The 23,032-nt window shown below is 50.0% G+C and overlaps 2 protein-coding genes across 6 annotated transcripts in view; both read right to left on the bottom strand.

The window, feature by feature from the left end:
* The window catches only part of Smarcd1 (SWI/SNF related, matrix associated, actin dependent regulator of chromatin, subfamily d, member 1), a 13,813-nt gene extending 6,219 nt beyond the window's left edge, over positions 1-7,594 (bottom strand). The window contains exons 1-9 of one of the 2 annotated variants that reach the window (XM_008848764.3): positions 6,901-7,594; positions 6,087-6,274; positions 5,743-5,785; positions 5,528-5,650; positions 4,810-4,932; positions 3,516-3,632; positions 2,235-2,336; positions 1,822-1,983; positions 1,633-1,730 (exon numbers count right to left, since the gene is read on the bottom strand). In XM_008848764.3, the coding sequence (XP_008846986.1) occupies positions 1,633-1,730; positions 1,822-1,983; positions 2,235-2,336; positions 3,516-3,632; positions 4,810-4,932; positions 5,528-5,650; positions 5,743-5,785; positions 6,087-6,274; positions 6,901-7,077 (1,133 nt within the window). In that variant the 5' untranslated portion in view covers positions 7,078-7,594. The remainder of the gene's footprint in view (positions 1-1,632; positions 1,731-1,821; positions 1,984-2,234; positions 2,337-3,515; positions 3,633-4,809; positions 4,933-5,527; positions 5,651-5,742; positions 5,786-6,086; positions 6,275-6,900) is intronic. The other variant, XM_029553878.1, reaches the window with a different exon arrangement.
* A 929-nt stretch (positions 7,595-8,523) lies between these two features.
* Positions 8,524-23,032, bottom strand: part of Asic1 (acid sensing ion channel subunit 1) — a 29,045-nt gene continuing 14,536 nt past the window's right edge. The window contains exons 1-10 of one of the 4 annotated variants that reach the window (XM_008848763.2): positions 16,970-18,118; positions 14,551-14,701; positions 13,857-13,984; positions 12,828-12,978; positions 12,452-12,508; positions 11,869-12,022; positions 11,380-11,471; positions 10,839-10,918; positions 10,657-10,761; positions 8,524-10,557 (exon numbers count right to left, since the gene is read on the bottom strand). In XM_008848763.2, coding sequence (XP_008846985.2) covers positions 10,453-10,557; positions 10,657-10,761; positions 10,839-10,918; positions 11,380-11,471; positions 11,869-12,022; positions 12,452-12,508; positions 12,828-12,978; positions 13,857-13,984; positions 14,551-14,701; positions 16,970-17,794 — 1,848 coding nt within the window. In that variant the 5' untranslated portion in view covers positions 17,795-18,118 and the 3' untranslated portion in view covers positions 8,524-10,452. Of the gene's footprint in view, positions 10,558-10,656; positions 10,762-10,838; positions 10,919-11,379; positions 11,496-11,868; positions 12,023-12,451; positions 12,509-12,827; positions 12,982-13,856; positions 13,985-14,550; positions 14,702-16,969; positions 18,119-23,032 lie in introns of those variants that run through there. The other 3 variants (XM_029553889.1, XM_029553890.1, XM_008848762.2) reach the window with 3 other exon arrangements.

Below are 23,032 nucleotides of genomic sequence, written 5' to 3'. Positions count from 1 at the left end.
AAATAAATAAATAAAAATTAAAAGCTGCCTAACTCAGGGCTGGAGAGATGGCTCATTGGTTAGGAGCACTGAATATTCTTGCAGAAGACCAGGGTTCAAATCCCAGAACCCACATGGCAGCTAACAGCTCTAGTTCCAGGAGATCCAACGGCCTCTTCTGTCCTCTGTAGGCACTGCATGGCAGAGGTGCACTTACATACATGCAGGCAATACACACACATAAAATAAATATATTTTTTTAAAAGTTGCCTAATTCTGGGGCTGGAGAGATGGCTCAGCAGTTAAGAACACTGACTGTTTTTGCAGAAGACCCAGGTTTGAATCCCAGCACCCACATGGCAGCTAACAACTGTCCATAACTCCAGTTCCAGGAGATCTTCTGACCTCCGTGAGCATTGCACAACATGGGTGCACTTACCTACGTGTAGAGAATACACGCATACACATAAAAAAAAAAATATAATAAGTAACTCCAGTCCCAGGGGATCCAACAGCCTCTTCTGACCTCTGTGGGCATTGCACGGCACGGGTGCACTTACCTACGTGTAGAGAATACACGCATACACATAAAAAAAAAATATAATAAAGTTGGCCAGGCGTGGTGGCGCACGCCTTTAACCCAGGTTTGAATCCCACAGAGGCAGGTGGATCTCTGTGAGTTCAAGGCCAGCCTGGTCTATATAGTGAGTTCCAGGACAGCTGGGGCTACAGGGAGACCCTGTCTCAAAAAAGACTAAAAAAATAAATAAAAAACTAAAAAAAAAAAAAAAAAAATTGCCTAATTCTAAGTACTGGAATCCAGCCTTTGTAGACTCAATGTATAGGTTGTAGGAGTTACTACAGGGTGATGGATTCAGGACCTAAGGAAATGCAGGCCTTTACAATAACATGGAACAAAGGAAGTAAGCAAAAAGCTGATATTCAGCCAGGCGTGGTGGCGCATGCCTTTAATCCCAGCACTCAGGAGGCAGAGGCAGGCGGATCTCTGAGTTCAAGGCCAGCCTGGTCTACATAGCAAATCCAGGCCAGCTGGGGCTACAGGGAGACCCTGTCTCAAAAAGACCAAAAAAAAAAAAGCTCATATTTAACAACAGGGGCATGCTGCTTCAAAAAGAACAAACTAGATACCTGGTTCTCTACCTTCCAAACCAAAAAGGAAAGCAACAGAGTCTGACTGGAAGCCCTGTCATCCTGAGAAAAGAGGGCTGCTGACCCCTCTGACATCTGGGAAGTCTTAATAACTAAGTCTCCGAGGGGCAGGGGAGCCCTGATATGACAGTGCTTGCCGATTTCTAGCCACTAACGTTCTAGCACTGATCAGGGGGTTGGGAAGGGTGTTCAATGACATGTCATGTCATGATGCAGCAGCATTCCTATCATGCAGACATCAGTGACCCCAAAGCTACAAACACTACTAAAATTAACAAGATAACTGGTAAGCAGTAAGTGGAGTTCACATTACTCTCACTTTTAATGTAATAATCATGAGCTTGTGTAATCATGAGCTTGTGTAATTTAAATAACAGCTGTGTCTAACAGCCTGTTTGCAAATCCCTGAAGGTCTGACAACTGGTACAAGCTGGTTCAAACAAACTCTAACTAAGCATACCAGCCCCCCATACACAGGCTTACCTGATGACATGATTAATGATAATGGGTTCTGGTGGCATAAGCAAGGCATGGAGCCGCTGAGGAATCTCTGAGAACTTCATCCGTTGAGATTCAAAGATCTGTGAGAAGAGAGAGGCAGCTACAAACTGGCGTTTTGACTGAAGCTAGTATTCTTACGGATTCTAGCAACAGAACGTGCCTTTTACATACCTGTTGGAGGTACTTGTCACAGATGACAAACTCTCGCTCATGAGGGTCCTGGAGCTTATGTGTTTTAATATATTGCCACAGTGCTTGGATGATCACTGGACGCGTCTGGGTATGGATGCCCAAGAGACGAGCCAGGCGAGGGTCTAATTTAAACTGGGGGGGCTGCAGAGAACAAATAGTATAGGGGATGAAGCTAATAAGCTGGGTCCGTGTGCACTTACTTTGGGGTGCTTAGTATGGCAACATATCCAGTTTAACATTACTGATTTCTGTGGCGCAGGAAACTTAGAGGAAGAACTCAGATGTACTAAAGTGGCAAATTATTCACAAACATATATTCAGACCCTTCCAAGCCAGAATGCTTTTGGAATGTGGCTGTGAAAGCTGGACCCCTTCACACCTCCAAGGAATACCTGGTAATCCAGCATCAGTAGGACAGTACACCGTACATTCACATCTCCTGGCCGCTTCACCTGGAAGCCATCGGTCTCCTGGGTAGTGGCGGTCCTGTGCCACTACAGAGAGGAAGATGTCAGGGGGACTCTTCCAGAGGAAGAGCCTCTGTAATGACTGGACACTCAACTCTGATTACTGAGGTTACTGGAGAAGAGCAACAGCATGAGACATCTCTAAAACTGTACACTGCTTTGGGATTACTGTTTGTGTATAAGCAGAACCTTTCAGTTCTGACCACAATAATCCACACTGAAACTGGCCTGAATTTCCAGTGAAAAGTTTACCCACAAAATAGATAATATACATGGCAATAGAGACATAATGTTGCTTCAATTAACTGAGTGTTTACTATATATGCGTATTCCATGACATTTACCTGGATTATCATTTAATTTCCAAACATCCATTGAAGACAGGTATGGTAAACCTATCTTACAGGTGAGAAAACTAGTGCTGAGAAGAATGAAGAAACCTATCCAGGTTAAATAGCCAAAACATGACGGAACTGAAACTGGAGCTCTGGTGTGTCCACGTTCTTAGCCACTGCTAGAAAATTAAGTATATTTACAGATTTCTATTGATTCTATGACTTACTTCCCTTATTAGATGGTAAAGCCCTTTCCATGTCTCTTAGTGGTTGAGATTAGGGGGCTGCAGCTACACTGGCAAAGAAAGGAGCAAGTTAAGTTCACATGGGACACTGGACTATTATTCTGGGTCTGTGTCCCAAAGAATATTGTTGCTAATACAGTCCTCAAAACACTATATAACCAGACATCACAATAAAGGATCGCTAGTGATCTGGAATATGAATCTAGGAAAAAAGGGACCAAAATGAAGACCCAGATTAACACAAATAGACAAGTACTAGTGCTTTTAGTCAACCCCTGTGGCAGCTGCTATCAGGAAGAGTGATTTGGCAGTAACTACTCACCAATATTTATAAGCAAGATGGAAGATAGCCTGGCATGTATAAGAGACCTTCATTATCATTTTCTTTGAAAGTGGGGCAGTGATCAGGATAGTAATGGGTGGGAAGAGCCAGATTGTATGACCTCTTGGATCCAAACCAAACACTGCTAGCACCACCTAGAGGTCAGTGTGCAAACTGCAAAGGTGAAACAGCACACCTGGGCTAACCCTTTATTCCTCCCTCTTTACCCAGATGTTCAAGTTTGGTTCCCAAGTACATCACCCTCCAGTCACAAGGTCAAAACCTAGAAGACAGAACTACTCACTTCTACCAGATGGTTATCTGGCCCATAGAGGTCTTTGTCCAATTCGATCACCAAGGACTTAAAAAAGGAAGAGAACTTCCTCTTTTGTTTGGTGGCATCATATTTGGACAAGGCTGACTAGGAGAAAGAAAGAAAAAGAGAAAGAGGGAAGGTCATGTTAGAAATGGCCAGAAAGAACACCCCAAGACAAAGTTCTTTTAAAAAGGAATTCAAGCTGGGTGTGGTGGTGCACACCTTTAATCCTAGCACTTGGGAGGCAGAGGCACGCAGACCTCTGTGAGTTCAAGGCCAGCCTGGTCTACACAGTGAGTTCCAGGACAGCTAGGGCAACAGAGAGACCCTGTCTCAGAAAAAAAAAAAAAAAGGAATTCATAACAGCAACAAGAAAAAAACTCAAGTGTCTTCTGAACATGACAAGGTAGGTATCAGGCTATTAAACTGATCAGGGTAGCATCAGAACCCTGAGAAAGCAGCCTGTGACAGGACAGGGCCACTGACTTACCCTAGGGAAATGAGGCAAGTTAAGCCAAACCCTTAACATAACAAAGCACATTTGAACAGAGAAAAGCCTGACTGCAGAGGGGAAATGAATCACAGGCAGTAAGCAGCCAGAACAAAACAGCTTTATCTGGACAGACTGGCAGATGGACTGGACCTATGAAGAGGAGGAGCTCTGACACTGAGTCCTGGTTCTTCTGTAAAACGCATCCAAATTAGCATACCTGCACACAGCCAAAAACAGTGCCAGAGTACAAGGGAATAAGAGAAAAGTAAGCCTCCCAAGGAGCTGCTGGGTGGGAAGTTTGGGGACTATCACCAGTCTGTTGCTACTCCCCGTGAAGCAACAAAAAGCAGAGCTGTTGGAGAAATCTATCATACTCAAACTGTAGTGTCTGTCTGATGAAAGGTGGGAAGATGGAAATGTCACATGGGAATCAAGAACCTGAAGCACTTAAAGAGAGGAAACATGGCCTCAAATGCTAAGCACAAACTAGAGAGTGGGGGGGAGAACACTACTGAAATCATTTGCAGATGCTGCTAAATTCAAAGACCAGGATCACCAGAATAAACAAATCAGATCCCAGGACAATAAGGTTTTCGATTTAATAACACTGAACTTGAGGGAGTAGATACAAAGGACCATTGTCTTTGTGTGCAGGGAACAGAGTGTCCCTCCCCGTGAAGCTCCCAGCAGGAGCTGTGAGCCCCAGTCAGGTTTCCTGCAGACCAGAAAACACTATTCATTCCAACAGCTCCCACCCTAAACACCAAACACAGTGGACCTTGAACTCACATCCTCCAGAAGCCGTCCTTCTACCCGAAGCTCCCAGGAAGCCACCGTCCCTTCCCCATCCTCAGCATCTGACTTAGCCGGATTGAAAGTGTTAGAAATGAAAATTCGCAGCTTCCGTTTTTGCTGAGGAAGGCAGAAACAGGATTGATGGTGAGGCTCAGTGGTTTGATGCTGAAGACAAGGGTCTCCCCAAACCCCCAAATTACCCCTAACAGAATGGCTTACTATAGGGGGGTGGATGAAGCCTCCATTTAGAAGTGTACAGGCCTCTAGCCTGAGTACAAGTGCATAGATGGCAAAGTGCCAGGCTCCCAAGGTAGCAGAGCGGTTACAGCAAAAACATGGATAGAGCATGTTCCTGGTACAGAGACCTCAAAAACTCCTCCACCTCTCCTGCCAGCTGTTCTGGGTTTTTTTGGTCTTTTTGAGACAGGGTCTCCCTGTAGCCCCAACTGTCCTAGAACTCACTATGTAGACCAACCAGGCTGTCCTTGAACTCACAGAGATCTGCCTGCGTCTGCCTCCCAAGTGCTGGGACTAAAGGTGTGCAGCTGTTCTGTTCTTATGCTCATAATGTAATTCTTGGTTTGTAGCCGGAAGGGAAAGATGCAATTTAAATGCCAAGGAGTGTGCTTTGCCTTTGATTTCTCATCCTAAGCCTGGTATAGTTTCCCTCATCCTCTCCCTTGGCTCTCTGCCTACTACTTTCCTGTGTTACCTTGATGGGACGTTTCAAGGCCTCCTGGATATCTAGCCGTTTCCTCATGATAGTCTGGTCCAGTTTCCTTTCAAAAGCCAAAAGATCCATATAGGCTTGTGATTCTGGTACTAGTTCACGAATCTTGAGAACAGAAAGATAATTGGGATCTAGAGCTGACCATCTCTATTTTCAAAGTCATCATACCTTCAAGAAGACCTACAGCCTGGACTCACCCTTTGAGGTAGAATTTTGTCAGCCATCTTCTTTTTCTTTGCACTGTTCAGAATAAATACTATTATCAGGTTGGGACAGAACTAGTCAGAACATGAAGATAAGCTGTCAGCACCTCCATTTATATAGTAAGACCTGAAAAACTCACCAATCAAAGAACCTCCCTCCTCATTACCATCAACAACTCCATCTCCACCACCACCAGAAGGCATTCTTAAGGGTGAGTCCCTGTAGGACTGTTTGCTGACATAGCACCACCACTCCCTGGTTCAGGCATTCCTACCACCTGTGTCCTCACAGGCCTCCTCCCTCTCCCTTCTTTCCTCCACCCCAGGGGTCATCTTACTTGTGGTTTCGATTTTGGACTGCCTGCTGCTGGACCTGCTGGATCTGCTGAGGCGCAGGTCTCTTGCGGGACTGGTCCATCCCTGACTGGGCCAGGCCAGGTCGGACTGACGGGTTCCCCCCATAGCCAGGAGGTCCCATGGAAGGTCCCTGAGGTGTCATTCGGCTGCCTGGCAGCATACCTGGTCTCTACAGAAGGGAGAGGACCCAGAGATGTCATGGTTTTCCTTCCTAGTCCCCAAAAGGAAGGAAAAGTGGAGGAAGCCTGAGTTCTCAGAATGGAACAAGGTTGGGGGCTGGGGTAGAGGACAATGAGAGGGGAACCCTCTGCCCCTCCCTAATATAGATAACTGGACCTTCCTCAGATCTAATGGTGATTCCATTGACATACAGGGCCCAAAAGCTAAGACACAGCCAGGTTATACAAATTTGCCCCAGTCTATGTTGGATCTGATTCATCAGACATCTCTAGCCCTCTTTACTAGCTACTATCTCCTTTGAAGCTGACCTCAATTTGCAGCTACAACTTGGGTGTTCCTCTGGGCACTGGGGTGCACATGCCCCTCTTCCTTCCAAGCCCATTCCAGGCCCCACTTCACCCAGCCTGCTTCCACACTCTTCAAGGAAACAATGCGGCGGGGAGCAAGTGGGGATGCTAAACGCCGCCCCCCCCTTCCAACAGCGTCCCCTACCTCCACCCAGAGCCCGAACCCCTCCCAGGGGAGTCCCTCCCACTTCACCCCCACCCTTGTCACTCCAGGGCCCCCGCTCGGCCCCGCCCCCGGCCCGCGCGCCCCTCCTCCTGCCCCACTCACCGGATAGGCTGCCCCGGGCATCGGGGAGCGGTATAGTCCTTGACCCGGCGCTGGGCCCATTCGCACCGGAGGCCCGGGAGTTCCGCCCGGGCCCAGAGCAGCCGCCACGCCCGCCCCTCCTGAGGCTCCGGCACCACCGCTTGGAGCCACAGACTGGAAACCCGCCCGGGCCGCCATCTTCCCGGAGCTGCAGCTGCAGCTGCACAAAGAACCGGAACCGGAACTCCCCCGCCCCCCGCGCGCCCCCCGAGCGCCTGGCCTGTTTGTGGCCCCGGCCCGCGGGCGGGTACGGGAGGCTCGGGGCAGCGAGACTATGGGCTAGAGGGGGCGACTAGCGGAAAAAGTCTGACCACTCCCTCCTGCCTTCGCGGTTTGGGAAGAAGTACCACAGAGGGGAGCTCCGGGACAGGGTGGCCCCGGGAGCGGGCGCCCCCAGGCTGTCGGAGGACGACAAGGCCCTGGAAGGGGACCACAGCTCTGTCCCAGCCCAACCCTGACTCCAGACTACGGCTGGGCTGCTCTGAGGGCTTCATCTTGACACAGTGCATCTACCTTCCAAAGCACTGTGATCGCTTTGCTTTTCATTCTCTAGCTTTCAATCTGGATGACTAAAGACGAGAGTGTACTTTTCTATTTTACAAACGGAAAGCTGAACTCAGAGGTTGGCAAAGACAAACCAGTAAGCTAGAAGTAAAGCTGTCTTGGATTCCAGTCTCCTGGTGTTCTGGTTTGTTTCCTCATTGCTGTGACAAAACACTTTGACCAATACCAACTTGGGGAGGAAAGGGTTTATTCAGCTGACATCTCCCAGGTCGCAGTTCATCAGGGAGCCCAAGGTAGGAACTCAGGGCAGGAACCTGGAGTCAGGATCTGGAGCACAGGCCATGGAGGAACGCTGCTTACTGGCTTGCTCCCCTGGCCCCTGCTCACCCTGCTTTCTTATGCAACACAGGCCCACCTGCCCAGGGGTGGCACCACCCACAGTGGGCTGGGCCCCCCCACATCACTCATCAAGAAGATGCCCCTCACACATGGCCACAGGCCAGTCCAATAGAGGCAATTCCCGACTGAGGCTCCCTCAACCCAGGTGTTGTCAAGTTGACACTAAAGCTATCCAGCACACCTGGCTAGGAGCCCAGGGCTCATTTCACAGATAATGGCTCAAAACCTCCTTCACACAGGGCCCTTCATCCTTACTTCATCGCTGACCTTTATCCTGCTTTAATGAATTTTGACCTTGTATCCCCTCTCCAAAAAGTTCTGTTTTGGGACTTCTCTTTGGGAACATCGTTGCCTTTGATTCCTTCGTTCTCCATTGCCCAGTGATTCAAACCATTCCTAGTGTGATGGTGAGTTTGACCTTTTCTAGGAGGATCAGTGTCTGCCTGCTCGGATAGATACGGTCTCATGTAGGCCAGCCTAGCCTCAGACTTGCCATGTAATGGAGGAGAGCAGTGAACTCCTGCTCCTCCTGCCTCCATCTCCCAAGTGTTGGGATCACAAGCATGCGCCACTACACCAGGTTATTCTCAACTTTTCTTACTCCTCTAATTGTGTGGCTCTCAAGCCAAGCTCTGTTCTAATGGTAACACCTATAAACCCTCCAACTAAAAAGAACAACACTGAAGAAGAGATGGTTGAAACCCAGTTTATTAGACCAGAGGCATGCGTTGCCCAGAGCCCTGTCTGCTGTCCCCCAGCCAGCACACACTTCCTGGCCTTGCTCCTGTTTCCTTCTAAGGAAGTCTATCTCTAAGGAGCTCTCAGGAACTAAGTTCTCAAAGATCCTATAGCCTCACTTTGGCTCCAGGCCAACACACAGGTGATCTGCCCACAGGTCCTATTCTGGGATTAGAGACCAAGAGACAGTGGGGCAGAGAAAGCCTGGAAAAGGGTTGGGGCTCTGGCCTGGGAGGAGTGCCTGGTGGGGGTATGGAAGCCTCTACCTCAACTTGTCTTCTATTAAGATAGAGACAGACAGAACAGTAGAGCTTTCAACTCCCCCTCTAGGCCTACCTCTTTCCTCTCATGACCAAACCCTGCCTCACCAGAAAATAGAAGTGGTGGGCTTGGGTATCTGGAAGGAGAGAAAGGCCACTGACTGAGGACTTCAGTTTCTGCCTGTGGGCATCCACTGCCCCAGCTTGAAGAGTCACCAATCCCTAGCTCCCTTTTGTCTCTAACACTCTTGGCTTAGTGTCCAGCATAGCTTCCTCCATTGGATGGGCACTACCTCTGCAGCAACCCCTTCCCTGGGGAAGCCACTGTCAGCCAGGCAAAGGGCGTTGGGATAGGTGGAGCAGGCGGGAGGGACTGTTAAGGCTGCAGGGGGAGGGGCAGAGGGTGCCCAGGTTGTAGGGTGTAGAGGGGAGGCCAGAAAGAGGCAGAGCTTGTGATTCACAGCTTCCTTTATGTCGCCACCGAGACAGTGCGAAGGTTACAATGCGCGTGTCGTCTCCTTGTGCTTCTCAGAGGGATGTGTGTACACAGTACAGACACCAGGGGAGAGTCCAACTCTTTATACAGGCGAAGGCATTCAGAGATGGGGGATGGGGAGAAACAGAAGGGAAAACTTGGGGTGGGAGGATGATTCTCAGAGACAAGGGAATGGGGTGGAGACAGACAGGGTTAGAGGAAAGTATATACAGAGATATAGCAATATAGAGTCTGTATCATATAGAAATAGAAAATGCAGATGAGGTTGTTGAAAGAAGCAGATGAAGTCGGGGAAGAGGACTTGGGAGAGTTCCATAAGAAAATTTATGGATGTGGCCCTCTGCAAAGGCCTCTGGGAGAGAAGCCAGTGAGGTCAGGCACCAGTGCCCCTCTCCCTGAGCTGGAAGCTAACCTGCCAGGTCTTTTATGGGATGTAGAAGAGGGCTGCCTTTTGGGATTTCTCTCCAGTAGTTTGGGGTGGAGGTGACTTGTAGATAGTGAGATGTGGCCTACAGCACCAGGGTCACATCCAGTCCCCATCTCTACTTCTTCAGGAGATCCTCCACCCCCTAGAGATTCCATACCATTGAGAGAGTGGAAATGGGGATTTAGTTCCTACCTGGAGACTTGGGCTTTGGGGGAGTCACTGGACTAAGAGAGTCTCTTAAGGCTGGGGAAGCCCCCTCACTAGCCCTCTCCCTTAAGGTACATTCTATGGTTTGGGGCCAAATTTCAGCCCCAGGGATTCCCCTCCACCCCTCACTTTGGTGACTGGTGGCAGCAGAATGTAGGCGGACACTCAGATGACAGACAGCCAGACAGACAGAATTCAGGCTGGGAGCTAGGGGAGGCAGCTTGGAGCAGAGAGGGGCAGCCTGAAGTCCTGTGCCCTTCTCTCCTTTTCTTTTTTTAGATTCGTTTAATTGTGTTAAAATAAAAAGATGGGCTAGAGGCAGGGAGAGGACTCATTGTCAAAACTCCTTCCTCATCACAGACAAAAGGGAAGGACTGCCTAGGAGTGCAGTTGAGTCCCCAGGGCAGACGAGGGGGCAGTTGGGGGCCCCTTGCTCTCCTAGCCCTCCCCACCTAGGCCTTTGGTACAGTGGCCTTCGGGGCTTAGCAGGTAAAGTCCTCAAACGTGCCTCGAGCCGGATGATGAGGTAGGATGTTGGCAGCGTATGTCATCCCGGCAGGATGGCCCCGGAGGCTTTCGCAGGGGTTCTAGGAAAGAGAAGCACTGGTTACCGAAAGGGCCGCGGCCGTGCTAGGGCTTTAGGGGGAGGGGCGGGCCGGAGGGCATCCCCTGCCTCGCTCTCTCACGTGTCTTTTGACGTCATCCAAACTGAGCGCCACGCCCTTGTCCGCACTGCTCCTCTTGTTCTCCTTCTGGCACTTCCCTCTTCGGCACAGTCTGTGCTTGATGACCTAGGAGGGGGCGGGGCGATATGGGCGGACTGGACCCCGCCCCTTGTGGCCACGCCCTCCAAACCCCGCCCCCTTACCTCGTAGGCGTAGTCAAAGAGTTCCAACACGGTAAGGATGCTGGCACCGATGAATAACCCCATCTGGCCCCCGATGTCACCTGCAGGGTCCGGTCAGGGAGGTTAGAGGGCTCAGGACACCATGGGAGACGTGGGAGTTCCATGGACCTGGGGCAGGATGCCTTCATCCAGAAGGACTGAAAAGCCAGATTCTGGCAGGATTTTTATTTTCTTCTCTTGCTTTTTAAAAATGTTCCTACTTTTCCAAACCGAATAGCTATTATTTAAGAAAAGGCTTCTTTACAAAATACACTACTCACTTAGTATCTGGCCAATTTCAAGGGCATGTGAAACAGTGTCCACCTCCATCCCCCAACACATCTCTCCTGTCCACCTACCTGTCTTTCCACTTTGTCCTAAGAGAAGGCCCAGCCCCCTTCCTCACAAGAGGGCTCAGCGAAAGGGCTCAGGGTTGGGACAGACTGAGCACCCAGCATTGGGTAGGGGGGGAGCCATGCCATGCCCAAGACATGAGAGAGGACAGCTGCCATCAGAAGCTCACCCAAGAGCCCTGCAATCTCATAGGCCTTCTTCTGCTCGATGGTCTCATAGTTGAGGACTTCAAAGAAAATGTCCAGCACCAGGATGTTCTCCCTGTGCAGGGGTGGGGAAGGAGACCTAGGTTCAAGTCATATCTCTGTCCCTTACTAGCCAGGTGACCTTAGCAAGCTAGCCTTTCTGAGTCTCTTTCTGTATCTGTAAATGAGAAGCTGATAAGCGAGTCCTGCCTTCTAGAGTGATTGTGAGGATTAAATTAAATGACATGGTTCTTTGCATGCTGGCAAGTGGGAGGTGATCCCCCTTAAAGCAGTGAAGATGGAGTCAGAAGAGAAAGCTCTCCCCACACACGGCCTGCACTCTTTGGTTGCCTCTTGGACCTTCCCCGAATTATCTCAACTTCCTTTTGCTGGCTAAGCCCTCATTAACTCCCACTCATACCCCCCCCACAGCCCCTGTACAAGGGCCCAACCCTGCACAGTAGAGCCCTTACCCTATATACTGCTCAGACTTGTTGAACTTCTTGGCCAGGTATTTGGCTGAGGCTTTGCTGGGGATCTTGACCATGGACAGCTCCTTGCCATAGCGGGTCAAGTTGCAGGGCATTTCACACACGCAGTACTCCTGGTCCTTCTCCACCAGGAAGTCTGTGCCCATGTGAGAGGTGCTGGTTGAATGGCGTCCTTCTGCCAGCACCTTCTCAACATGGACATTCTGGCCCTGCCCAAAGGATCCCTGGGCTCCTTTCTCTTCCCCTAGCCCCGTATCCACTCTTAGTTATCTTCACCCAGCCTCCCCACAGATATTTCTAACCCTGTGTGTTATTCCCTCAGGGCCCTTGAGGAGCAACCAACTGAGGCTGAGAGAGAGTGAAGGGCCCTCCCAGGTGACCCTCATTAATTCTTCATAGGGCCCTTTGAAAATGCAATTCTCAGAATTAGAAGCAGATGCAGGTGGAGTTGCAGCCTATTGCAGGATTTCTGGGAGCTCCTATGAACTCGATCTGAATTCCTTGTGCAAGGGGCGAACAGAAGTTTCTTCCCTTCTCCTAACTGTCGCAGATCAGGGGCACTCACCCAGGGCAGGGTCTGCACACTCCTTGTACTGCTCTGGAGTGCAGTATGGGGCGTCACCTACAGAGACGACAGTGGGAAGTAGAGATGAAAGGGGACTTATGATGGCAATGGTTCTGTATAAAGGGAAAGCTGGAAGATGGGACAGTAGGACCAGCCATCACCCAGGACCCTGGAAGTGACCTACCCTGATGGTCCACCCTTTCTATACCCTTCCACCCATCCCACAGACATAGTCAGGGACTGCAAGAAAAAAGCCATAGAGATAAGGAATGGAGTAAGCTGAGACCAGGGTGGGGAGGCTGATAGTGATGGGGCGCTGGTGAGAGGAAGTGTAGGCTGAGACCCCAGGACTGTGCTTGGGGTCTTGGGGCCTGACCTGGCATGTGCACCATGCGACAGTTGCAGTTTTCCACCAGGTAACGTGTCTCACAATCAATGCGGCAGGCGGTGATGCTGTAGGAGTCGAAGAAATCCGAGTCCATGGTAACAGCATTGCAGGTGCCCCAGGGTGAGGGCAGGTAGATGAGCTGCTGGGAGAGCCGGGGAGCTGGGGGAGTGCGGGGACTTTTCCCCAACTCACCTTAATGGGCTTCTCTGACAAGATGCAGAACTCAGAAGAACCCTTACACCTCTGAAGGTCTTAGAGTTGGCAGAGTATCCTGTTCCCTAGATGGTGCTGATTAGCACAATGCTCATCCAGCTTCCAGCTCACGGATCTTTTCCATTCTTGATCACCTACCACTCTGTCTTTGTGTGTGTGTGTGTGTGTGTGTGTGTGTGTGTGTGTGTGGTGTATGTGTGCTGGTGTATAGACCAGAAGCCAAATTGGGTCTCTCTCTCTCTCTCTCTCTCTCTCTCTCTCTCTGAGGCAGAGTCTCACTGAACCTGGAGCTTGCCATTTTAGCTATTCTAGCTGGCCAGCAAGTCCCTGGGATCCACTTGTCTCTGCATCCATCAACCTAGCACTGGGGTTACAGGTGTGCACCACCCTGGTTTTTTTTTTTTTGTATTTAAAATAACATTTTATTTGTTATTTTTTTTATTTTATATGTATGCATGTATTGCCTGCATGTATGTAAGTGCACCCATATCATGCAATGCCTGCAGAGGACAGAAGAGGCTGTCAGATCCCCTGGAACTGGAGTTACGGACAGTTGTTAGCTTCCATGTAGGTGCTAGGATTCGAACCCAGGTCTTTTGCAAGAACAACTAGTGTTCTTAACCATTGAGCTATCTCTCCAGCCCTGCACCACCATGATTTTTACATGGTGCTAAGGACTTGAACTGAAATCCTCATGCCTGTACAGTAAACACTTTACCCACTGAGCCATCTCCTCAGCTCCTACCACTCCATCTTGACTCCCCAACACCACACCCCAGGAGTAGCCTTCTGCAACCTTCTCACCCGCTGCTCCTGGCAGGACACAAAAGTCTGGAAGCCTGGGGCTACGCCAAAGCCCAGCTGGTCAATGAAAGGAGGTTCGTCCTGACTGTGGATCTGCACTTTGATGCCTGCTTCGAAAGATGTCTCATCTATGGGAATAAAGGTATACGGGTTGGGAGGGTTTCTGAGTCCCTCATCATCTTCAGGGCTGGGGCATTCGAGCTCCTCTGGAACTTGGTGGGGAGGCTACGAGGTTCTAGACTATGGGTTCCTAGCCCACTTCCAGCCTCCTTCTGGGTTTACCATCCCCATGCTGCTCCAATGACCTCTGCATCCTATAGGCTTCTTACCTGGTGTTGGCTATGCATGTTGGTGTTTCAGATTCTTTCTCCTTGAGTATTACTGTCTCTCCATTTCTCCTCATCCCTTTCTCCTTTCTCCCCTCCATCCCCCCCATGCCCCTAGATCCCCTGAGACCAGACAGGCAGGCAGCCCAAGAAGAGAAGGAGTTATTTATAGAGTGAGTGTCGGCCACTGATGGAAGAGGATGGCTGGTTACCTTGGAGAGTAACTGAACCAGGAAGGGGGAGCCAGGGAAATGAGAGTATGGAAGTCACATAAGGGCAAAGGCAGGCATGGTGAGATCTTGGGAGAAAGGGGAATGAGGGTTGGGCCTGTAACCATGGGGAGGAAGCTCCTAAGTGGGGTGACATACCAGTCTCCCCCCACACAGGCAGGTATTCATCCTGCTGGATGTCCAGCATGATTTCTAGTCCGTTGCCAGTCCCACCCTTCATGGTCTTCAGCCGTGGCCGCCCATCTTGGCCTGAGTTGAATGTGTAACACTTCCCATATCGTGTGAAGACCTGGTAGAGGTAGAGAGCATGATTCCTGATAGTCAGAACCCCCTACCCACCATGGCCTGTTCTCAGTGCCCCCGCTCCCAGCTGCTGGGATCCCAGTGCCCTTCAGGAACAATTCCTCCTGTGCAGCCCCTTCTCCATTTGCTGTTCTCTCTCACCTATTCTTCACCCATCTTTGCCCTGTTGAGTGCCCTGCAAAGCCAACCTTTGTACAGAGTACAGGGTCTGTGCTCCTTTGTCATCCAGATGGTAGGAACCACAAGTAAGGGATCATCAGCAGGCACAAAGATCTCTCTCTCTCTCTCTCTCTCTCTCTCTCTCTCTCTCTCTCTCTGGCAGAGTCTCACTGAATTAGGAACCTTCCATTTTAGCTAGTCTAGCTGGCCAGCAAGTCCCTGGGATCCACTTGTCTCTGCATCCATCAATCTAGCACTGGGGTTACAGGTGTGCACCACCCTGATTTTTACATGGTGCTAAGGACTTGAACTGAAATCCTCATGCCTACACAGTAAACACTTTACCCACTGAGCCATCTCCTCAGCTCCCACCACTCTATCTTGACTCCCCAACACCACACCCCAGGAGTAGCCTTCTGTAGCCCTCTCACCAACTGCTTCTGGTAGGACACAAAAGTCTGGAAGCCTAGGGCTATGCCAAAGCCTGTAACAGTGGCAGTGACTTAGACAGTCCATGACTGTGCATCCTGTCAGGAGGACTCCCTTTGCCCATCTTCAGCCTAGAAATGCTAACAATTTTCCGCTATTACTAGCTGTCTAGGCCTCCTTTATTGGTATTCTTAATCTTGCCCACAGCTCTGCAAACAGTCCTTTGTTAAAGTCTTTTCAACTGAACTATTGAATGGCAATCTTTTTCTTACCAAGACCCTAACCTGTGCACCTCTGTCACCATGCTCCTATCCCAGCCAGACCTCTGAGGCCTTCTGGAATAGATCTCTTTGTGATTTTCCCCCTGACACTAGAAATCCTGATTTCCCCAAGACCTGCATCCATACCTAAGCCCTTCAAAGCTAAGCCTTGATTTCTTCTTGTTATCAGCCATCACATCATCATTGTTCTATTATCACTGGAACCTGAAAGCAGCCCCAGTTGCCAGGCCAAGGATCAAGCTCACCCAGGCACATCACCTCTTCTCTCATTACTCAGGACTAAGTATCAAGACATGGCATGTTGGCAGTGCTTTTGTAGAGCTCTGGGGGCCTCAGAAGAAATCCTTTCCTTGTCAGATGGTCCTGTCTCCTGCCCTCTCTGAGGCCCAGTGGCCAAAACCACTAGGTCACTGTATGTTCATAGTCCAGGACTGAAATGATACCCATGTACTCCTACATGGTAGGGCATGAGGGGTGGGGGTGTGTGGAGGAAAAGCCAGGCATCTGAAGTCTGCAGGGGCCTGAGGGGAGTTCGGCTAGACAGAACTGCAAGGTGAACTGGGAGGATGATGGGCTTCTCACCTAGGAAGTCCCTTCACCTCTGGGTGGAAGACCAAGTGGAACATGATGTTCTATTCCTGTAGGAAGAAGGTCCCTGCCACCAAGTGCTGGGAAGAGGGGTCTGGGGTTGGATTTAGAGAATTCCTGAATTCACAGACAAACAGATGGAACACACACACACACACACACACACACACACACACACACACGAGAGAGAGAGAGAGAGAGAGAGAGAGAGAAGAGAGAGGAGAGAGAGAGAGGCAGGTGGACTCCCATAGGAAAGAGCACAGAATAAGGATGCAATGAAGCCCCTTGCTCTGGGTCTGCTGACAAACAATGAGAACAATGAGTTGGAGTTGAGGTGGGGCTGCCCTACCTCTCTATGACCTCCTTCAGCACCCCTGGAGATAAGGTGGCATCTTCCACACCACCATCACTCCAGGGATGATAATAACAACTGGCTGAGCATAGGTATTCCTCCCCCAACAGATCAATAGTTGACTTCATAGCTAGAGCAAGGGTCCCTGGCCTCGCTGACCACTAAGAGGTCTAGGGAAGGGCAGGAGAGGATAGAAGATATTCAGAGACACCAGCATCAAAAGAATAGCTAATTACTGATGAGGAATGACATATTTCAAGGTGCAACTAGGAAGAGCAGTGCTGGTATGGATCTGGGAATCTTAGCTCCAGACTCTGGGCTCCCCAGGGGGCCTCTGGGTCAGGTCAGGGTTCAGCACAGCTACCAGTCCCAATCCCAGGAGCCAATGGTCAGAGACCCATGGCAGATACTCTTGGGATGCTGTGCTAGGCATGGACCCACTCACCACTGAGAAGTTGTGAGGGCCACAGGGCCCCCCACAGAAGGAACAATAGAGCAGCATGTCCTCCAGCCGGTGGCAGGAGCGATTGTAGAAACGGTGCAGATTAAAGGGCTCCCCAGAGAAAGCCTCTGGTCCAGGTGGAGCAAGAGGCACTCCAGGATCGTCACTTTCATCCAGCCCTAGCATGGGGGCCAGGTAGAGCAAGTCAGGGTAGCTGAGCTGGGACAGCCGAACGGCATTGGTGTTGCAGAGGGTGACTGCTGGGAAGACCAGCTCCGTGGTGGCCACCTCATCTAGCAAAGTCACATGCGGGTAGCTGAGGTAATAAGCAATGCGGTCCCCTACCTGGCACAGGAAGACACCCAGTGCTATGACAAAGGCCACTGCCCATAGGGCCTGCCTTGGCCCTGGACCCCCTTCCACAAAGACATGGCTGGCACCGTGGAGGGTACAGCTGTTGGCAAAGGTCACCAAGTCCCTAGGTGAGTTCCCCTCATTGGTCTCTTTCCTCAGTGCCTCCTTTCCCTTCTCTTCATCCTCCTCATCTGATTCTGAGCCGTACCGCTGCTGCTGGTGGTGCGGACCCCAAACATCTCCCAAGGGTCCTGGGGCCTCCTCTCCAGAGGAGAATGACATGGAACAGAAGATCTGGATGGGCATCTTCTCCGGGGGCAAGAGACAGGAGGCAAGTGCCAAAGGGGAAGGTGCTAGAACCTCAACTGGGGTCCAGCAGGGCCAGCCACCCAGCCTTTCCGCCGGGCCTCCACTGCCCAGCTGCTTGTCCTTCCTCACCGGAGCTGGCAGTGTGGCTGAGCTGGGGCGGGGCATAGAGAGGAGGACCAGACCACTCAGCTAGGGAGGGCGGTGTCTGTGCTGATGAATAATTGATGGCTGTGGGAGAGGGAGGCTGGTGGAGAGGAGGGGAGCTGGGGCTCTTTTTCTGACTTTGGCTCCAGCAGGATGCAAAGGTGTCAGGCAGAGTGGAAACCATGAGAAAGTCTGGAGTTGGGGCTCATGGTACCCCCTCCCCAGATGAAATGAGGTCCAGTGTAGCCCTTTGCTCCCACTGCCAGGATGACCTCAGCTGGCAATAGTCCCTGCCCTCCCCGAGGACACACGTGCATATTCACATCCTTCAGTCTGTTCCTCGGTTTCCCTATCCCATTTCTGACTTTTCCTTTAGTCTCACTTGGTCCAGATTGTCCTCCGGGATAGCCAAGTCTCCAGCCCTCTGTAGGCACTCTCTCAGACCTTGAATTCCTCTCCACTCATAATCACTCCATTTCATTAGCCCCACATCTCCCAGTCTACCCTTAGGCCTCTGTTCCCTCTCATTCCTTTGATACTTGGCTACTTTCCAGTCACTGACCCTAATTTACTTTCAGTTATTCCCTGAGCCCCCAGTTTCCCTTCAGCCACTCTCTTGATCCCCAAGTCCTCACCAGGTAGTCTCCAACCCCCTTCCTCCCTGGACTTACAGCTCTATTTCAGGTCTGCATCCTTTCCCCAACCTCACTACACTTAGGTCCTGTTCCCTCCCCAAACCCCTTTTTGTGGCTTGCAGGGCAGCCCAGGTTCCATTAAGCAGAGATTTCTCACTGACCACAGACTCATTTATGACCAATTCCCAGCACTGGAGGAGGGACCCTAGCTCTTGAAGCTGAAAAGCTTGCTGACAGAACATGATTTTCCCCTCCTCAGCTTGCCCTGTCCTGAGCAATTAAGATGAGGAGTTTGAGAAGTTGTCCTCCAGTGGGTGGAAGAAATTGTGATCAGTGCAGAGACAGAGGGTCCTGGGGCAGGTAAAAAGTGTTGGGAACCACCCTGAGAGCTCCCCACAAACCCTATGCTTGGAAGACCCCTCTATCCCTGAGTGCCTGAGCCTCCCCCTGGTACCAATATTCCATTCCTTGCCCCCAGGCCCCTGGCCCCTGTGTGCTCTGATTACCCAGGGCCACTGGTTAAGGAACTTGAGCCACCAACCAAGCCTCTAGGACAGAGAAGGTGACCTAGGGCAGAGAAGGGAGGAAGGGAGGGACAGATGGAAGGAGATATACCAGATTAACTCTTTCTCGGCAGTTCTAGGAATGGTGTGGGGCTGACCCAGTCTACCTGGGCTTTCCCATTCTTTAACCATCCTAAAGCCTAAACAGCCCCCCCACCAACCTCCTATCCCCATTTGCAGGAGTGACCCTGGGATGTGTTGGGATGATAGACAGGGTGCTAGGTTCTAGAAGAATTGGCTGCTGTGCAACCTTTGACTGTAGCTTTACTGTTAGGGATGCAGAAGCCCCAGAAGAAGACTTGAGATCTGACCCCTCTCCAGCCTCACACTGACCTCAGACATGCCTCAGATTCTTTTGCCTGAACAACAACCTCACAGCTGGCCTCTCAAGCCTCCCTGTATCTCTGCAGCTTCTCCTGCCTTCAGTTATATTATGTGATTCTGCCATTTCTCCGGCTTAAAGGCCTTCTCCCGCTCCTTAGTGCCTCCTGGTAAAGTTTGTTCTTTGAGATGGAGGGTCTGAAAGCCATTTCCTCTGCACCCTCTCTTCCAACACTGCCCCAGCCCAGCATCCAGCCACTCAGTGCCACCACAGCTCCAGTGCTTTCCTGGACTTTAATCTGATCAGCTCTTACTCATTTTTCTTATATTTTTAATTTTACGTATTATTATTGTGTGTGTATGGTGTGTGTGTGTGTGTGTGTGTGTGTGTGTGTGTGTGTGCAGTGTGAAGAGACAACTTGGTTGTCTCTTTCCACAGTGGGCTCTGGGGATTAAACTCAGGTCATTAGACATGTACCTTTACCTGCTGAGTCATCTTGCTGGCTCTCTAATCTTTTTTATTTTACTTTAAAAAATATTTTATTTGCTTTTTTTTAGGTCTTTTTGAGACAGGGTTTCCCTATAGCTCCAGCTGCCTGGAACTCGCTCTGTAGACCAGGCTGGCCTCAAACTCACAGAGATCTGCCTGCCTCTACCTCTCAAGTGCTGGGATTAAAGGTGTGCATCACCACGCCCAGCTCTTATTTACTATTTTTATTTTATGTGTATGAGTGTATTGTCTGCATGTAGGTAGGTGCACCGTGTCATGCAGTGCCTGAGGAGGTCAGAGAGGGCGTCAGATCCCCTGGAACTGGAGTTTTGGATGGTTGTTAGCCACCATGTGGGTGCTGGGAATCGAACCTGGATCCTCTGCAAGAGCAGTCAGTGCTCTTAACCATTGAGGTATCTCTCTAGCCCTTTTTATTTTTTTAATTAATATTTTGTGCATATGAATGTTTTGCTTGTATGTATGCAAATGCAGCATATGCATGCAGTGCCTGAAGAGGCCAGCAGAGGGCATTGGATCCCTGGAACTGGAGTTACAAATGGTTGTGAGCTGTCATGTGGGTGTTAGGAATCGAACCTGGGTCCTCTGCAAGAACAGCAAGTGCTCTTTATGGCTGAGCCAGCTCTCCATCCCCTCTCTGATCTTTCAAAAGAGACAGGGTTTCATTATGTTGCTCAGGTTGGCTCTGAATCCTTAGGCTCAAGCCATCTTTCTGTCTCACATCCCAAGAAGCTGGAATTATAGACCAAAGACCAGCTTCCAACTTTTTTTCCAATACCCTGTTCATCTGTTCCCTACTCCAGGAAGCCTTCCCTGACTCCACAGGGCATAATGCCTTCCCTGGGAATACACTGAAAGGTCCAGTGTGCTTAAGACCCTTCAGGTATGAATGGCAATCAGTAGCTCCTTGACGGCAGGGCCTGTGATGAGAGGAGGAAGAGATCAAGACTTGGAGGCTACATCAAGGAACAGGAGGTAAGAGAGACTAAAAGCACAAAGGGAGGCTGGGGAGATGGATCTGTGGGTAAAGGCACCTGATCCCTGGAACCTACATGGTAGAAGGAAAGAACCAACTTCCACAAGTTGTCTTCTGCTCTACACACACACACACACACACACACACACACACACACGTACGCACACGTACGCACACACGCACTCACGCACGCATGCACGCACACTAAAGTCAGTCAGTTATCAATCAATCACTTGGGGCTTGAGAGATAGCTCAGAGGTTAAGAACACTTGCTGCTCTTCTAGAGGACCCAAGTTCGGTCCCCAGGACCCAAGTTCGGTTCCCAGCACTCATGTCAGGTGGCTTACAACTGCCTGTAACTCTAGCTTCAGGGGATTCAACACTTTTTTCTAGCCTTTGTGGGCATCCACACACACACATAGCATATACACAGACATGAACATACACATAAAATCTAAAATTAAGAAAAAAAGGATACCCAGGTGTGGTGGCGCACGCCTGTAGTCCCAGCACTTGGGAGGCAGAGGCAGGCAGATCTCTGTGAGTTCAAGGCCAGCCTGGTCTACATAATGAGTTCCAGAACAGCTGGGGCTTATAGGAAACCCTGCTTCAAAAAGACCAAAAAAAAAAGAAGAAAAAAGAAAAAAGGAATAAATGTAAAAAACCAAATCTTGCCAGGCATGGTGGCACATGCCTTTAATCCCAGCACTCAGAGGCAGAGGCAGGCAGATCTTTGTGAGTTCAAGGCCATCCTGGTCTACATAGTGAGTTCCAGGACAGCTGGGCCTACAGGGAGACCCTGTCTCAAAAAGACAAAAAAACAAAAACAAAAACAAAAACAAAAATCTGCTAGACATGGTGGCACATACCTTTAATCCCAGCACTTGGGAGGCAAAGACAGGCAGAGCTCTGAACAATCAAGGCCAGTCTGACCTACATAGTGAGTTCCAGGCCAGCTGGATCTATAGGGAGAAACTGTTTCAAAAAACCAAAAAACCAAACCAAACCAAAACAAAAAGTCCAAAAAAACCCTGGAAACAAGCAAAACCGCTCACAAAGGTGACTTGAAATGAGATAGATCAGTCACCTTCAGCTGTGGTCTGTTGGATTCTTCCATACGAATCCCTAGGTTCCTTTTCTGTCTGCTGCTCCAGGAGCAGAGGCCTCCTGTGCTGAATCTCCTATCGGTTTCAGAAGGAATTTCCCGCCTTGGTTTACCGGAGGAGCTACGGTTGACTCTAGCCGCCTATGTGTCTCTTGCCCACTAGAGGGCATTGTCCCCCTCCTTGGGACATCCTGAAGTGAATGCAGCTTGGATTCCCAGAATGAGGACACCAAAGGGGAGCTCTGACTGGACATTCCACCAGAGAACAGGCTGAGTCAAGGGAGAGCAGCTTCAGAGGACAGGGAGTTGGGTATAACTCCTCCCGACACCCACACCGGGACCTTGCACTCCTGTACACCAACACCAACACACAGAACTACACTCAATTCTGGGCTCTCAGGCTCAGGATACAGTTCAGATTTAAAGCAACCAGATGTGGTGGTATAGGCCTGTAATCCTAGCACTTGGGAAGTGGAGGCAGGAAGATCAGAAGTTCAAGGTCGTCCTCAGCTAAATAGTTTGAGTCCAATCTGGGATACATGAGACCTTGTTTCTAAATAAATAAATAAATAAATAAATAAATAAATAAATTTTGGGCTTTCTATTCAAGGATGTGCCTGTTCCCCATGTCCCTCCTCACAAGTTTTCCTGTTCAGCTGTCTGTGACAACTGAATGGTTTCTGACTTTCTCTATTTTGCCTCCCCTCCACATCTAGGCAGGATTTGGTGGTTTTCAGCTAGTAGCTCATGGGCTCCTTACACATCCCAGCCAAAGAGGCAGGTATGAATAACCTCACCATCATTTGACAAGCAAGAAAACTGAGTCACAAAGGCTTTGGAAATGGCTTAGTAGGTGAAGTGCTTGCCATGCAAGCATGAAGACCTGAGTTCTGATCCTCAGCACCCATGTAAAAGCTAGGCAATCGTTTATGATCCCAGCATTTGGGGAGGCAGAGATAGGTGGATATCGATATCTGGAGCTTGAGGACCAGTCAACCTGGTCAATCAGAGAGCTTCAAAAAATAGGTGGCAAAGCTAGGCGGTGGCACACACCTTTAATCCCAGCACTCTGGAGGCAGAGGCAGGTGGATCTCTGTGAGTTCAAGGCCAGCTTGGTCTACATAGTGAGTTCCAGGACAGCTGGGGCTACA

This window comes from Nannospalax galili, unplaced genomic scaffold (genome assembly GCF_000622305.1).
Source record: "Nannospalax galili isolate Female #2095 unplaced genomic scaffold, S.galili_v1.0 scaffold1224, whole genome shotgun sequence".
NCBI classification, from domain to species: Eukaryota; Metazoa; Chordata; class Mammalia; order Rodentia; family Spalacidae; genus Nannospalax; species Nannospalax galili.
This window is presented reverse-complemented; position numbering and strand designations above follow the sequence as displayed.